Source organism: Gorilla gorilla, chromosome 20 (assembly GCF_029281585.2).
Source record: "Gorilla gorilla gorilla isolate KB3781 chromosome 20, NHGRI_mGorGor1-v2.1_pri, whole genome shotgun sequence".
Lineage (NCBI taxonomy): Eukaryota > Metazoa > Chordata > Mammalia > Primates > Hominidae > Gorilla > Gorilla gorilla.
Window position 1 is genome coordinate 29,467,163 of NC_073244.2, and position 18,063 is coordinate 29,485,225.

Genomic DNA, 18,063 nt, shown 5'->3' on the forward strand with positions numbered 1-18,063 from the left:
GCTGGGATTACAGGCATGAGCCACCGCACCAAGATCCAGAAACTCAGGCTTTATTCCAGACCTTCTGACACAGACTGCATTAACAAGATCTTCAGTTTATTGTAGACATTACAATTTGAGCAGTACCTTCTAACTCAATGTGACTTTTCTATCTGAAAAGTTTACACACCTCTTTCTGTATGATGTAAATATACCACTCAAAAATGTACATGTTAGTGTTCATGTCTTACTTCATCATCTTGAAAAGTATCATATATATACTGATATTTTGGATCTTATGCCAATCTCTTTTCTCAGAGTTAGAGTATACATTAGAGAATATTTCTGTGTTGAAGGTTATTAGATAATTTCAGTCACCCCTATAAGTAAGACCCAATTATATTTACTCTTATTTCACCTTGAGTCAAATTTAAAATTCTGCTCAGGGGCACTTGGTAAATATGTTTGTTTGTTTGTGTTTTTCAGGGAGCATTGACATTTAGAGATGTGGCCATAGAATTCTCTCTGGAGGAGTGGCAATGTCTGGACACTGAACAACAGAATTTATATAGAAATGTAATGTTAGATAACTACAGAAACCTGGTCTTCCTGGGTGAGGATAACTTTAATACACAATTCCTAATATGCCCTATAGATTTCATTTATTTTTGTAAAAATTCTGTGCTTTCAGATCCCGGTTTTTTTCTTTTTCTTTTTCTTTTTTTTTTTAAGTCTTCAGGATTTGTCCATGTAGAAAAGAATTTCAAGATGTTTTATTTTGACCTGCACTTTCCACTTTCCTGAGCTGATTTGTTTCCTTCATTCTAGATTAGGGTTAATTTTAGAAATTTAACTGCAACATATTGTTGCTCACATCTTAAAATTTAATCACCATCACCAATTTTTGAATTAGTACAAAGTAGTTAAATTAAGAACCTATAAAATTAAAATATTTTTAAATATTTAGAAATTTATTTTTTTTATTTTTTTGGAGACAGAGTCTCATTCTGTCACCCAGGCTGGAGTGCAGTGGCACAATGTCGGCTCACTGCAACCTCTGCCTCCTGGGTTCAAGTGATTCTCCTGCCTCGGCCTCTTGAGTAGCTGGGACTACAGGCGTGTGCCACCACACCTAGCTAATTTTTTCATGTTTTTAGTAGAGACAGGATTTCACTATGTTGGCCAGGCTGGTCTCGAACTCCTGACCTTGTGATCTGCCTGCCACAGCCTCCCAAAGTGCTGGTATTAAAGGCATGAGCCACCGTGCCCGGTATGTTTAGAAATTTTTTATAAATTATTATTTTGGGGTTAATTTACTAGAATATTCCATTACATTCTCTTTACTGAGAGCATTACTAAGTTGGTAATTGGAGAATATGAGCAAGATTCATGTTATTTTTCATAAAACAGGTATTGCTGTCTCAAAGCCAGACCTGATCACCTGTCTGGAGCAAGAAAAAGAGCCTTGGAATTTGAAGACACATGATATGGTAGCCAAACCCCCAGGTAGGTGACAGTAAATACAATACACAAAACTGATAAGAGATCTATAGTTTAAAAAAAGAAAAAAGCCAGTTTTTAAAATAATTTGGGAAGCTGTTTTACAAAGGAAATAGTTTCTGTTTCTTTTTATTTATTTTGCTTTTTATTTAACTTTTTTCCTCTCACATAGAAGCATCTTTTATCTTTTTTAAAATCTCTAAAAATTCTTTCCCTTTGGTAATCTTACTTTACAGTGAGAGCCAAAGTCCATTTCATGGCATATAATAGACTGCACAATCTCACTGCTTTTCCATTGTTTCTGGAAACACACAGATATTTGAATAATTTTGAGAAACTCTATGTTGAACTATTTTTATTTTATTTATTTATTTTTTTTGAGATGGAGTCTCGCACTATCACCAGGGTTGGAGTGCAGTGGTGCGATCTCAGCTCACTGCAACCTCTGCCTCTCGGATTCATGTGATTCTCCTGCCTCAGCCTCCTGAGTAGCTGGGATTACAGGCGTGCACCACCACACCCAGCAAATTAAACTATTTTTTAAGTTCTCTTTTTGCATTATGTCTGAAATGTGTGAGAATAGTGGTTTCTGTTTCATTTATTTATTGCTAATTTTTCTGCATATTCCATGCTGTTTTATTGCTATAGTTTTGAAATATAGTTTGAAATTATACAGTGTGATGTCCTCCTGCTTTTTTTTTTTTCTTTCAAGATTGCTTTGGCTATTCAAATTTTATTGTAGTTTCATGTAAATTTTGGAATTGTATTTTCTATTACCTTAAATAACTGGAATTCTGATGGGAGCTTATTGAATCTAGAGATACCTTAGATAACAAGTCATTTTAGCCTGGGCATGGTGGCTCACACCTGTAATCCCAGCACTTTGGGAGGCCGAGGCAGGTGGATCATGAGGTCAGGAATTCCAGACCAGCCTGGCCAACAGAGTGAAACCCTGTCTCTACTAAAAATACAAAAAAATTAGCCGGACGTGGTGGCAGGCACCTGTAATCCCAGCTACTTGGGAGGCTGAGACAGGAGAATTGCTTGAATCTGGGAAATGGAGGTTGCAGTGAGCCAAGACTGTGCCACTGCACTCCATCCAGGGCAAGAGAGTGAGACTCTGTCAAAAAAATAAAAATTAAAAATAAGGCACTGCAACAATATTTATTCTTTCCATTAATAGACATAAAATATTTTTAAATTTATTTGTGTCTTCTCTAATTTTTTTAATTGATATACTTTTCATTTAAAATATTTTTTAGTTCCTTGGTTAAATTTGTTCTCAGAAATTTATTTTAGTGCTATTGTAAATAAGATTACTTTCTTTCTATATTTTATCAGATAGTTTAAGTGTATGGAACCATAACGTATAGTTATATGTTAATTTTCTATTTGCTAATGTATTGAGTATAATTATTACTTTAATCAGGTTTTAATGTACTGTTTATGGTTTTTTATATATAAAGTCAAATGCTCTAGAACCAGCAGCTCTTACTTGTCTTCAATGTCAGTGACTTTACAAATTTATTTTGACTAATTTTTCTGCCACGTACCTTCAGTGCTATGTTTAAGTAGAAGCATTGAGAATGGGCACAATATAGTTTTGCTTTGGTCTCTGTGAATTTTAAGAAGCAAACACCTCTTCAAGTTTTTATAAACTGGCTTCAAGATGTAAAGATATTCTTTTGTTGGGTGCCCAGGGTGATAGAATACCCTCTGGGCTTATAGTGGAGAGGGGTTGTAGCTTGGTAACAAGGCTGCTGTGTCTTCACTGGGGTCCAACTTTAGTTGACTTGTTACAAGGGGCTTGGATAGTTATAATTCCCATTATATTTTTGGGCAGAGTGAATATCCTTTAGGACTTTGCTCTGTAGGGTAGACACTAGGGCAGGCTTCTGCAATTGGTTATACATATATGGTGGGCTTTATATCAAAATGTAGATGAAAATAGCTTTCACTGGGTACCAGAAAGGATTTCCCCAGGTCTCTGTGTGGGTTTCCATGTAGGTAGAGCTGACCATGAACTGTGGCTCAAAGAGCTGGAACTGAGTCATGGAAGTGCTTCAGGGAAGACAATAAGGACCAAGGTCTGCAGTCTTGTCTGTGTGGCTATAAATGAGTGTCTTTCTCCAGGCCTCTGAAAAGGCAGGACCTCTTCCAGACTTTGGCTGGGAAGAGTTTTGGATGGTTTCAGAGTAAGTTCAAAATTCTCAGTGGGACCAAGTTGGGTGGATAATTTTCTGGTCTGTAGCCAAGAACAGGGGTCCTGTTGTTTGCCACCTGAATGAAAGCCTGCCTTCTAAAAAGGATGCTCCTCAATCTTAGGCATTAGCAGAGTTTCACAACTTCCTTCCTGAATCTCAAAGCTCTCTTAAAGGCACTTATTTTGGAGATGGGGTCTTGTTACATAACCCAGACTAGTCTTGAAATCTTTGCCTGAAGCAATTCTTCAGCCTTAATGTACCACGTAGCCGTCATTACAGGTTTGAGCCATGATGCCTGTTTCCCTCATAAAGGCAATTTTTCAGGGATTGCTGACAGATTTTCTTGCTGTAGGAAAATAAGCAAATAGGGCACCTTTTATTTTTCCATCTTACTGATGTCACTCTCCCTGTACATTTTTACTTTCTATTTCAATTTTGTGTGTAATTGTAGATTGAAACATTTAGGGAAATATACTAGAATTGACATGTTATGTCTGAAGTAAATTAGATAATTAGTAGGCAGGCAGGCAGGCAGGCAAAAAGAAACAGGCAAAATGGAATTATAGGATTTTCACCCATGTTTGTCAGCCTATGTCTAAAAAATAACATGATTTATTCTCAAATATTTGGTTTATATATCAGAGATCCTAACTATATTCTGCAAAAAATATATATTTTTTTCTTTATTTAGCATTGTAAAGCTATTCTTTGCTTCTAAGCTTGGATTACAGCAGTTTCATTTTGTGTGTAAATAGCATATATTTAAAACTTAAAAATTATTTTTAGTTTCTTTTAAATGTTTATCAAAAGTTTTTCGTTAGAATCTTCTATTTATAATTATACTGCATTTTCTCTGAAATTTTACTACCATATAGTGCATGCCAATGATTCAAAATACCTTTCCTCCATGGATACAGTTTCAGTCTAATATTGCAGTTATCTAGACAAACTCTTTTTTTGTTTTTGTTTTTGTTTTTTTCTGAGATGGAGTCTTGCTCCGTTGCCCGGGCTGGAGTGCAGTGGCACGATCTCGGCTCCCTGCAACATCCACCTCCTGAATTTATGCAATTCTCCTGTCTCAGCCTCCCGAGTAACTGGGACTACAGGCACCTGCCACCATGCCTGGCTAATTTTTGTATTTTTAGTAGAGACAGGGTTTCACCTTGTTGGTCAGGCTGGTCTCGAACTCCTGACCTCAGGTGCTCCACACACCTCGGCCTCCCAAAGTGCTGGGATTACAGACGTGAGCCACTGTGCTCAGCTGACAAATTCTTTTTAATGCTACATCAACGTTGCAAACCAGATTTTATGAGTAAGCATTTCTGTTATTATTGTTTTGCAGTTCCATATCAGTGTGTTTTTTTGGTGTGGGTTTCCTAATATCAGTTTATTATGTTTCCTGGTTTTACAGTTTTAGGCAGTTTGCAACTCTGTTTGTACATATAAGTCAATGTGGGATATAATTAAGAGATAAATCAGCCATATGTTTATCACAATCAGATTATATGTGTGTGTGTGTGTGTGTATCTATAAATATGACCCCTACTTTGGTTATGGCACATCTTATATATTTTTTTTTCTCAGCAGATTTTCCATGGTGTTTTTTTCTTGTGTAAGTGAGTAGTCATGAAAGTAGTTTTATTTTCACCTTGTGTTTAATAATAAATGTTTCCTTTGAGAAAAACACTTTTGTGACTTGAAGGTCATATTTGAAAAAATTTATAATTTTGTATCTTTTAATTTATTCTTTTTAAAAAATTGACTGGTTGCGGTGGCTCGTGACTGTAATCCCAGCACTTTGGGAGGCCAAGGCAGGCAGATCACTTGAGGTCAGGAGTATGAGACCAGCCTGGCCAACATGGTGAGACCCCATCTCTACTGAAAACACAAAAAATTAGCCGAGTGTAGTGGCATGCACCTGTAATCCCAGCTACTTGGGAGGCTGAGACAGGAGAATTGCTTGAACCCAGGAGGCAGAGGTTGCAGTGAGCCAAAGTAGCGCCACTGCACTCCAGCCTGGGCAACAGCGAGACTCGGTCTTAAAAAAAAAAAAAAGATGTAAAAACATATAACCTAAAATTTACCATCTTAAAACTATTTAAGGCTGGGCGTGGTGGCTCACGTCTGTAATCCCAGCACTTTGGGAGGCCGAGGCAGGCGGATCACAAGGTCAGGAGTTCAAGACCAGCCTCACCAATATGGTGAAACCCCATCTCTACTAAAAATACAAAAATTGGCCAGGCTTGGTGGCCAGTGCCGGTAGTTCCACCTACAGGGCAGGCTGAGGCAGGAGAATCGCTTGAACCCAGGAGGCAGAGGTTGCACTGAGACTAGATTTTGCCACTACACTCTAGCCTGGGTGACAGAGCGAGATTCTGTCTCAAAAAAAAAAACTAAGTATTCCTACTTGGGAGGCTGAGGCAGGAGAATGGCATAAACCCGGGAGGCAGAGCTTGCAGTGAGCAAGATCGCTCCACTGCACTCCAGCCTGGGCAACATAGCGAGACTCCATCTCAAAAAAAAAGAAAAAAAAAAAACAAAAAACTATTCATTTCATGGCCAGTCATTGTGGTGTTTCACATCTGTAATCCCTGGATATTAGGAGGCTAAGGCAAAAGGATCGCTTGAGCCCAAAAATTTGAGACCAGCCCAAGCAATATATGGAGACCCCATTTTTCCAAAAAAAAATTTAGGCCGGGTGTGGTGGCTCACGCCTGTAATCCCAGCACTTTGGGACGCCGAGGTGGGTGGATCATGAGGTCAGGAGATCGAGACCATCCTGGCTAACACGGTGAAACCCCGTCTATACTAAAAATACAAAAAAATTAGCCGGGTGTGGTGGCGGGCACCTGTACTCCCAGCTACTCGGGAGGCTGAGGCAGGGGAATCACTTGAACCCAGGAGGCAGAGGTTGTAGGGAGGTGAGATCGTGCCACTGCACTCCAACGTGGGCGACAGAATGAGACTCCGTCTCAAAAAAAAAAAATTTTTTTAAATAAACAGACACAGTGTTGTGCACCTGTTATCCCAGCTACTTGGGAGATTAAGGGGTAAGGATTAATTGAGCCTAAAAGTTTGATGTTGCAATGAGCTGTAATTGTGCCACTGCACTCCACCTTGGGTGACAGAGTGAGACACTGTCTCAAGAGGTCTGTATATTTCAGGCATGTTAAGTATATTCACATTGTTGTGTAAAAGACTTCTAGAAATTTTACATTACACATTAAACAACTACCAATTTTTCTCATTTCCTGGCACTTTTCAAACACCATTCTGTTTTCTGTTTCTAAGAATAAAACTGCTTTATATATATCATAAAATTTTTATTGGTTTGTGGCTGGCTCATTTAATTGTGCATAATGTCATCAAGATTTATCTTCATAATTGTTGGAATATTTTCTACTTCTTGCAAATTGAGTGATATTCAAGTATGGTTTTTTTTGTTGTTGGTTTTTTTTTTTGTTTGTTTTTTGAGACAGAGTCTCGCTCTGTTGCCCAGGCTGGAGTGCAGTGGCACGATCTCACCTCCCTACAACCTCTGCCTCCTGGGTTCAAGCGATTCCCCTGCCTCAGCCTCCTGGGTAGCTGGGATTACAGGCGCGCACCGCCATGCCCGGCTAATTTTTATATTTTTAGTAGAGATGGGGTTTCACCATGTTGATCAGACTGGTCTCGAACTCCTGACCTCATGATCCGCCCACCTCGGCCCCCCGAAGTGCTGGGATTGCAGGCATGAGCCACTGCACCCAGCCTCTGGTATGTTTATATTTCAAATTATATCTACTGAATAATTTGGTGACAAAAATTTGCATTGCTTTTACCTATTTGCTTTCAGTAACAGTGCTGAAATAATTACAGGTATGCAAATGACCTTCATAAGACCATATATGTAAAAGTTTATATATGCGCTGAATTCTATTTTATTTAGTTATTTATTTTGAGATGGAGTCTCTCTGTCTCCCAGGCTGGAGTGCAGTCGTGCGATTTCGGCTCACTGCAACCTCCACCTTCCTGGTTCAAGCGATTCTTCTTCCTCAGCCTTCCAAGTAGCTGGGACTACAGGCACCCATCACCATGCCCAGCTAATTTATTTTTTTATTTTTATTTATTTATTTTTTATTGATCATTCTTGGGTATTTCTCACAGAGGGGGATTTGGCAGGGTCACAGGACAATAGTGGAGGGAAGGTCAGCAGATAAACAAGTGAACAAAGGTTTCTGGTTTTCCTAGGCAGAGGACCCTGCGGCCTTCCGCAGTGTTTGTGTCCCTGGGTACTTGAGATTAGGGAGTGGTGATGACTCTTAACGAGCACATGCTGCCTTCAAGCATTTGTTTAACAAAGCACATCTTGCACTGCCCTTAATCCATTTAACCCTGAGTGGACACAGCACATGTTTCAGAGAGCACGGGGTTGGGGGTAAGGTCATAGATCAACAGGATCCCAAGGCAGAAGAATTTTTCTTAGTACAGAACAAAATGAAAAGTCTCCCATGTCTACTTCTTTCTACACAGACACAGCAACCATCCGATTTCTCAATATTTTCCCCACCTTTCCCCCTTGTCTATTCCATAAAACCGCCATTGTCATCATGGCCCGTTCTCAATGAGCTGTTGGGTACACCTCCCAGACGGTGTGGTGGCCGGGCAGAGGCGCCCCTCACCTCCCGGACAGGGCAGCTGGCCGGGCGGGGAGCTGACCCCACACCTCCCTCCCGGACGGGGTGGCTGGCCGGGCAGGGGGCTGACCCCCCCACCTCCCTCCCAGATGGGGCGGCTGGCCGGGCGGGGGGCTGACCCCCCCACCTCCCTCCCGGACGGGGTGGCTGCTGGGCGGAGACGCTTCTCACTTCCTAGACGAGGTGGCTGCTGGGAGGAGGGGCTCCTCACTTCTCAGACAGGGCAGCTGCCGGTCGGAGTGGCTCCTCACTTCTCAGACGGGGTGGCTGCCAGGTGGAGGGTCTCCTCAGTTCTCAGACGGGGCAGCCGGGCAGAGACGCTCCTCACCTCCCAGACGGGGCAGCGGGTCAGAGGTGCTCCCCACTTCCTAGATGGGATGGCGGCCGGGCAGAGGCGCTCCTCACTTCCTAGATGGGATGGCGGCCGGGCAGAGACGCTCCTCACTTTCCAGACTGGGCAGCCAGGCAGAGGGGCTCCTCACATCCCAGATGATGGGCGGCCAGACAGAGACGCTCTTCACTTCCCAGATGGGGTGGCGGCCGGGCAGAGGCTGCAATCTCGGCACTTTAGGAGGCCAAGGCAGGCGGCTGGGAGGTGGAGGTTGTAGCGAGCCGAGATCATGCCACTGCACTCCAGCCTGGGCACCATTGAGCACTGAGTGAACGAGACTCCGTCTGCAATCCCGGCACCTCGGGAGGCCGAGGCTGGCAGATCAGTCGTGGTCAGGAGCTGGAGACCAGCCCGGCCAACACAGCGAAAACCCGTCTCCACCAAAAAACTACGAAAACCAGTCAGGCATGGTGGTGCTCGCCTGCAATCACAGGCACTCGGCAGGCTGAGGCAGGAGAATCAGGCAGGGAGGTTGCAGTGAGCCGAGATGGCAGCAGTACAGTCCAGCTTCAGCTCGGCATCAGAGGGAGACCGTGGAAAGAGAGGGAGAGGGAGACCGTGGGGAGAGGGAGAGGGAGAGGAAGAGGGAGAGAATTTTTGTATTTTTAGTACAGATGGAGTTTCACCATATTGGTGAGGCTGGTCTCAAACTCCTGACCTCAGGTTATCCAACTGCCTCGGCCTCCCAAAGTGCTGGGATTACAGGTGTGAGCCACCGCACTCACCCTGTATTCTATTTTATTAGTCTACTTTTTCACCATTATACTCATAGTTAATTGTTTGTTTTTTTTTTCTTTAAGATGGATTCTCACTCTCTCGCCCAGGCTGGAGTGCAGTGGCGTGATCTCGGCTCACTGCAAGCTCCGCCTCCTGGGTTCACACCATTCTCCTGCCTCAGCCTTCTGAGTAGCTGGGACTACAGGCACCCGCCACCACGCCCAGCTAATTTTTTATATTTTTCGTAGAGACAGGGTTTGACTGTGTTAGCCAGGGTGGTCTCCATCTGACCTCGTGATCCGCCCACCTTGGCCTCCCAAAGTGCTGGGATTACAGGCATGAGCCATCGCTCCCGGCCAGTAAATTGTTTTATTTATTTATTTTTATTTATTTATTTATTTGTTTGTTTATTTGTTTTTTCAGACAGAGTCTCTGTCTCCCAGGCTGGAGTGCAGTGGCGTGATCTCAGCTCACTGCAACCTCCACCTCCTGGGTTCAAGCGATTCTTGTGCCTCAGCCTCCTGAGTAGCTGGGATTACAGGCACCTGCCACCATGCCCAGCTTGTGTTTTTAGTAGAGACAGGGTTTCACCATGTTGCCCGCACTGGTCTTGAACTCCAGGGCTCAAGCAATCCACCAGCCTCAGTCTCCCAAAGTGCTGGGATTACAGGTGTGAGCCACCATGCCCGGCAATTGTTTTAATTCTGTAGCTTTGTGCTGTGTGTTTAAATCAAAAACTATAAAGTCTCCAACATTGTTCCCTTTTTCTTTTTTTGAAGATTGTTAAGTACTTTATTGTCTGTTGAGATTCTATATACTCGAGGGGTTGCTGTTAAAAAATGCAATGAGAAATTTCAAAAACATTACATTAAATCTGTAGATTGCATTGAGCAGGATAGACACATTTAGAATATTAACTATTTCAACCTTTCTACAAGAGCACAATCAAGAGAGTGTTAATTTTTATATATTTGTGAATTTTTTAGTTTTTTTCTCATTTATAGTCTCATTCCATTTTGGTCATATAAAGTAATTTATAAAATTTTAGTTTTAAAAAATTTGGTAAGACTCTTTTTTTGGCCTAGGACGTTGTCTATCAAGGAAAATGTTCTATGAGCTATTGATAAAAGTGTGTATCCTAAGGTTATTGATGGGTGCCCTCTATACCTTTGTTAGGAATAATTGTTTTATACTGCCTTCAAGTTGTCTGTTTTCTTACTAATAATATTCTGTCTTGTTTTATTTTTATTACAGAAATATTAAAGTATACAATAATTATATGGCTCTCTGTGTTTCTTTTATTCTGTTGATATTTGCTTTATATGTTTAGAGCCCTAATGTGAGATATATATGTACTCACACATACACACACAGAAACAAACACACACACACACAGAAACACATGTGTATATACAAATGTTTCATAGGTTCCCAGTGAATAAATCTACAATTTTTTGAGGTCCTATTTTGTCTCTTTAGAGTTTTGACTTCAAGTACATTTTATAAAACATGATAGTTTTTAACTTAAGATGTAGTTGCATAATATTATTTTGACCTCTTCTGCTCTCATTTGATTAATATTTGCATGAAGCATCTACTTCCATCTTCCCACTTTCAGTCTATTTTTATCATTAGATCTCAAGTGACTCTTGTAGAAAGGCAAGTTGGATCTTGGTTTTTAAAATGTTTAATAAATCTATTTATTGAAAGTATGTCTCTTGGCGAGGCGCGGTGGCTCACTCCTGTAATCCCAGTACTTTGGGAGGCTGAGGCAGGCAGATCACAAGGTCAGGAGATTGAGACCATCCTGGCTAACACGGAGAAATCCCATCTCTACTAAAAATACAAAAACAAAAATTAGCCGGGTATGGTGGCGGGCGCCTGTAGTCCCAGCTACTCGGGAGGCTGAGGTGGGAGAATGGCATGAACCCAGGAGGTGGAGCTTGCAGTGAGTCAAGATTGCACCGCTGCACTCCAGCCTGGATGACAGAGTGAGACTCTGTCTCAAAAAAAAAAAAAAAAAATTTATCTCTCAATTTGAAAGTTAATTATATATATTTTTAAATAATTTTGTGAAAAAGACTGTTATTTTATTAGTTTGATTCTTGCATTTTTGTCCCTCATTGTCTCTTTTTGTCTTTCTTTGTGTCTTTTTTATTTTTGTATTGATATGGTTTTACTCATTTCTTATTCTCTTTGTGTATCTATACAGATATTTTCTTTGTGGTACCTTGGGGATTACATAAAACCTCTTAAAAAAAACAAGAGTAGCCAGGCGTGGTGGCTCATGCCTATAATCCTAGCACTTTGGGAGGCCGAGGCAGATGGATCATGAGGTCAGGAGATCGAGACCATCCTGGCTAACACGGTGAAACCCTGTCTCTACTAAAAACACAAAAAATTAGCCGGGCGTGGTGGCAGGCTCCTGTAGTCCCAGCTACTCAGGAGTCTGAGGCAGGAGAATGGCGTGAACCCCGGGAGGTGGAGCTTGCAGTGAGCCGAAATAGTGCCACTGCACTCCAGCCTGGGGGACAGAGCGAGACTCCATCTCAAAAAAGAAAATATATATATATTTTTGGTTTGGTAAAAAATTAACTTCAACTGAATAAAAAATTCTTCCTTATTACATCTGCCTTGAAATTTGTCATTGATGTTGCTATCATCTTTTTATGTTGTATATTTATTAACAAATGTTTATAATAATTGCTATGCTTTTATCTTTCGAATTTTAGAGAATAATTTAAAATGTTTTCTGCACCATTATGATAATGCTACAAAAGTCCTTTTTTTATGTATGTGCATATTTTTCTCAGAACATAATTTGTTTTTGTTTGATTATACGGTATTTTCTTGAATCCTTTTATTTTCCATTTCAGGACCTGCTTTCAGCATCTTTTATATGTTTGTGACGTTTTATAAGTATATGCAGTGCCAATATACTTTTTCAGAATTTGGCTATTTTGTAATATCATTTTTTCATTTTTCAGGACAGATTTGCTGATGGTGTTACTCTCACTTGAAAGCTATTTTTTTTCCCAGGACTTTGACTGCATCACACAGTTTCTTTCTGGCCTGCAAAATTTTTGTTGACAATGCACTGGTTATATCGTAAGACTATGTTTGTATATGACACATAACTTTTATCTTGCAGCTCCCAAGATGCTCTGTCTGTGACTTTTGAAATTGTGCTTATATATGTATTTGTTATAAATATTTTGTATGTATCCTAGTTTGTTTGTTAAGCTTCTTCATGTTTACATTATTTTTCTTACTGAGGGATTTTTCAGTATTATTTCTTCTTGTATTTTTTACCCCCATAATTTCTATTTTTTAATTTTTTCAATATCTTTGTTCTTATCTTCATTTCTGATTTTCTGTAGTCTGTGTTCCTGTTTCACTCATTGAATATTCAATTTTTTATCAATTTTTAAAATTAATGTGTACATCTTTTCTATGGTTTCCTTCTGAAAATTTTATAATATTTTTGATGGAATTATATTGCCCTGTTTTGTATACATTGTAATCTTTAATTGAGATTTGGACATTAAAAAAATCTACCTGTCACAATCTTTATAATGTAGTTCTGTCCTGACATAGTCTAAAAACAATCGTTTTGGCTAGACATTCTGGGAGTCTCTCACACATGTTCTTAAAATGTGTCTTGTCTAAAATTTTGTGTTTGCTTTTAGTTAAAGGAGTTTGTGTTTCTTCTTAAAAATCAGTAGGCCAGTTGTGGTGGCTCATGTCTGTAATCCCAGCACTTTGAGAGGCTGAGGCAGACATATCACGATGTCAAGAGATCGAGACCATCCTCCTAGTCAGCATGGTGAAATCCCATCTCTACTAAAAATACAAAAAATTAGCTGGGCGTGGTGGCATGTGCCTGTAGTCCCACCTACTTGGGAGGCTGAGTCAGGAGAATCGCCTGAACCTGGGAGGCAGAGGTTTCAGTGAGCTGAGATTGCACCACCGCACTCCAGCCTGGGTGACAGAGCAAGACTCTTGTCTCAAAAAAAAAAAAAAAAAATTAGTAATCACTTGCTACATTTGTTCTCTGTCTGTGATACCACAGTCTCTCTGTTGCTGTAAAACTTATTTTTTTGTCTCAGCAGGCTCAAATTGTCATTTTAAAGTATGCCACCATTTCTTTCAGAACTTTTTGTCATAAGAGATAGAAACCAGTGTCTAGAAAAGCCCCTATAAACCAGAAATAAAGATGTATGTGCCAGTATTTTAACTTGTCTTTTAAAAAGGAAACCAAGAGTTGGTAATTTACTTGTAAAGTCACTATGTTACAATGGAGGGGAGGAAGAGCTGTGTTTGGTAAAATGTAACAGACTTTCTTTTTTCCTCTATATAGCTCTTTGCATTGTGTTCACCTGGGGCACTGTACACACTCAACTTACTTTTTTACAAATGTACTTTGGATTTTTGTTACATTTATATGTTTATGAAGAAATTAGGGCCTGTGGTATTTTACTATGCTATCTTGTTAGGTAGCTTGTATAACTTTATAGGTTAGGTTTATAAACTATACTCAGTCTAGTACATGGAGTAATTTGTTATTTTTATTTCTTTCAGTTATATGTTCTCATATTGCCCAAGACCTTTGGCCAGAGCAAGGCATAAAAGATTATTTCCAAGAAGTCATACTGAGACAATATAAAAAATGTAGACATGAGAATTTACTGTTAAGAAAAGGCTGTAAAAATGTGGATGAGTTTAAGATGCACAAAAAAGGTTATAATAGACATAACCGGTGTTTGACAACTTCCCATAGCAAAATATTTCAGTGTGACAAATATGTGAAAGTCTTTCATAAATTTTCAAATTCAAACAGACATAAGATAAGACATACTTCAAAGAAACCTTTCAAATGTAAAGAATGTGGAAAATTATTTTGCATTCTTTCACACTTAGCTCAACATAAAAAAATTCATACTGGAGAGAAATCCTACAAATGTGAAGAATGTGGCAAAGCCTTTAATGAGTCCTCAAACTGTACTACACATAAAAGAATTACTGAGAAAAAACCTTACAAATGTAAAGAATGTGGCAAAGCCTTTAACTGGTTTTCACATTTTACTACACATAAGAGAATTCATGCTGGAGAAAAACCCTACCAATGTGAGAAATGTGGCAAATTTTTTAACCAGTCCACAAACCTTACTACACATAAAAGGATTCATACTGGAGAGAAACCCTATAAATGTGAAGAATGTGGCAAAGCCTTTAACCAGTCCTCAAACCTTACTGAACATAAGAAAATTCATACTAAAGAGCAACCATACAAATGCGAAAAATGTGGCAAAGCTTTTAAGTGGTCCTCAACCCTTACAAAACATAAAAGAATTCATAATGGAGAAAAACCCTACAAATGTGAAGAATGTGGCAAAGCTTTTAACCGATCCTCAACCCTTAATAGACATAAGATAACTCATACTGGAGAGAAACCCTACAAATATAAAGAATGTGGTAAAGCTTTTAACCAATCCTCAACTCTTACTATACATAAGATAATTCATACTGTAGAGAAATTTTACAAATGTGAAGAATGTGGCAAAGCCTTTAGCCGGATCTCACACCTTACTACACATAAGAGAATTCATACTGGAGAGAAACCCTACAAATGTGAAGAATGTGGCAGAGCTTTCAACCAGTCCTCAACCCTTACTACACATAAAAGAATTCATACTGGAGAGAAACCCTATGAATGTGAAGAATGTGGCAAAGCTTTTAATCGGTCCTCAACCCTCACTACACATAAGATAATTCATTCTGGGGAAAAAATCTACAAATGTAAAGAATGTGGTAAAGCCTTTAGGCGGTTCTCACACCTTACTAGGCATAAGACAATTCATACATAAAATTGTAAAGACTGTGGCAAAGCTTTTAAACAATCTTTATACCTTACTACACATAAGATAATTCATACTGAAAAGAAACCCTACAAATGTGAAGAATGTGGCAAAGCTTTTAACCAGTCCTCAAATCTTACTAAACATAAGGTAATTCATACTGGAGAAAAACCTACAAATATGAAGAATGTGGCAAAGTCTTCAACCAATCTTCACACCTTACTACACATAAGATAATTCATACTGGAGAGAAACCCTACAAGTGTGAAGAATGTGACAAAGCCTTTAACAAATCCTTAATTCTTAACAGACATGATTCATACCAGAGAGAAACTCTACAAACCTGAAAGTTGTAACTGCTTTTGACAACACCTCAAACTTTTCCAGACATCAAAGAAATGCTGGTGAGAAATTCTAGAAATATGCAGAATGTGACAAAGCCATTAAATTGTTGTCACATTTAATTGTAGGTAAGGTGATTCATACTGGAGAAAACTACAAGTGTGAACAAAGTGGCAAAACTTTTAACCAATGCTCACACTTTATTGCACAGGACATTTATACTTGAGAACAAATATACAAATGTAAAGAAAGTGAAAACCCTATTAATATCTGCTCACATCAACTCAACATCAGAGTTCATACATAACAAAATCATTAAAAGTGCAATTACTGTCCAAAGATTTTTTCAGAAAATATAAGCCTTTAAACTTCAGAAGATGATTTATTTTGAAGACAAACATTAAAATGTAGAGAGTTATAGTAACTTTACTTTTATCACAATCTTATTCTACTCATTTTGTACTAGAGGCAAACCCTGAAGCCATTGCTCAAATTTTGTTCGACATCAGACAGATAATTTGTATTAATGAAAAACTCTCCAAATAAAATAGGTTTGGAGAAAACTTTTTTTCAAAAACTACAGCTTAGAAAACTTCAGAGAGTTTATACTAAAATATATTTTTGCGGATGCAATAAATAGAAAAAAAAATTTAATCCAAAATTAAGTTTATGTAAGGCCAGTCAGAGTGGCTCACACCTGTAATCCCAGCACCTTGGGATGCCAAGGCTTGCATTTTTGTAATAATAATTGACATTGATAATTTCTTAATGTATCTGTTGGTCATATGTATGTATTTTCTTGAAAAATATTTATGCCTCTTGCTCATTTGTAACAGTTATTTGTTGTTTGTTGTGTAGTCATTTAAGTTTCTTATGTATTTTTGATATTAACCCCTTGACACATGTATGATTTACAAATATTTTGTTCCAGTTTTTAGTTGACTTGTTCATTGTGTCAGATTCTGTGCAACAGCATTTTAATTTGTAGTAATCTGACTCATTTGTTTTTCCTTTTCTTCCCTGGGATTTTGAGCTTAAATTTAAAAAGTCACTGCCCAACCAATGTTATGGGGCTTTTACTCTGTTTTTTGTAGTAGTTTCCAGTTTTCAGGCCTTACATTTAAGTGATTTAGTTTGAGTGGCCAGGCTCGGTGCCTCAGCCTGTAAAGACTGTAATCCCAGCACTTTGGGAGGCCAAGGCAGGCAGATTACCTTAGGTCAGGAGCTCGAGACCAGCCTTGCCAACATGACGAAACCCCGTCTCTGCTAAAAATACAAAAATTAACTGGGCATGGTGGCACCCACCTGTAATCCCAGCTACTCAGGAGGTTGAGGCAGGAGAATCACATGAACCTTGGAGGCAGAGGTTGGAGTGAGCTGAGAAGGTGCCACTGCAGTCCAGCCTGGGTGACAGAGTGAGACTCTGTCTCAAATAATAATAATAATAATTTATTATGAGTTGGTTTTTATATATGATGTGAGATGATAGTCTGATTTTATTACTCTACCTGTGGCTATAACATTTTCTCAACACCATTTATTGAAGATACTGTCCTGTCTCTAAGAAATAGTCACCTTTATTTAAAATCAGTTAGCTGTAAGTAGATGGATATATTTCTGGTCTTTTTTTTTTTTTTCCTGCTCCATTGCCCTATGTGTCTGTTTTTATTCAAGTACCATACTGTTTTTGTTACTATAGCTTTATAGTATATTTCAAAGTCAGGTAGCATGATATCTTTACTTTTTTTTTTTTTTTTTTTGCTTTATTTGGCTATTCAGGGTCTTTTGTGTTACCATATAAATTGTAGGTGTATTTTTAAAAATATTTATTATGTCACTGGGATTTTCATTGAGATTGCATTATATCTGTAGATCTTTTTCTGTAATACAAATATTTAACAGTATTAATGCCAATTCAGGAATAAGAAATGTTTTTTATTCATGTATTAATTTCTTATTTTAATGTTCTTTAGAGTATAATGTAAGGTGTTTCAAATTTTTGGTTAAATTTATTTCAAAGTATAGTTATAGTTATTGAGATGGAATTGTTTTTAAATTCATTTTGAGATAGTTGTCAGTGAATAGAAATTCTGACTTTTGGATGTTGCTTTTGTATTCTGCAAGTTTAATAAATTTGTTTATTCTAATAGGTTTTAGTAAAGTCTTAGTCTTTTCTTATGATTATGCATAGAGATAAAATATTATATAGGAATAATTTAACTTTTTCTTCTCAACTGGATGCTTTTGATTGTATTCTTCAATATGTCTTTCTTGGACTTTTAGTACTATGTTTAGTAAGACTGAAGAAATGGCACATTGTTGACTTGTTTTAGATCTTAGAGTAAAATCTTACATTTCCCTGTTTAGTATGTTATTAGCTCTGCATTTTTTGTTAT

The 18,063-nt window shown here is 38.6% G+C and overlaps 1 protein-coding gene across 1 annotated transcript in view; it reads left to right on the plus strand.

Annotated features, from left to right (window-relative positions):
• The window catches only part of LOC101152033 (putative zinc finger protein 730), a 43,036-nt gene extending 25,655 nt beyond the window's left edge, over positions 1-17,381 (plus strand). The window contains 6 exon segments of the mRNA XM_055372327.2: positions 466-592; positions 1,390-1,485; positions 14,049-15,494; positions 15,497-15,638; positions 15,640-15,681; positions 15,683-17,381. Coding sequence (XP_055228302.1) covers positions 466-592; positions 1,390-1,485; positions 14,049-15,494; positions 15,497-15,638; positions 15,640-15,681; positions 15,683-15,743 — 1,914 coding nt within the window. The 3' untranslated portion in view covers positions 15,744-17,381.
• The last annotated feature ends 682 nt before the right edge of the window (positions 17,382-18,063 follow it).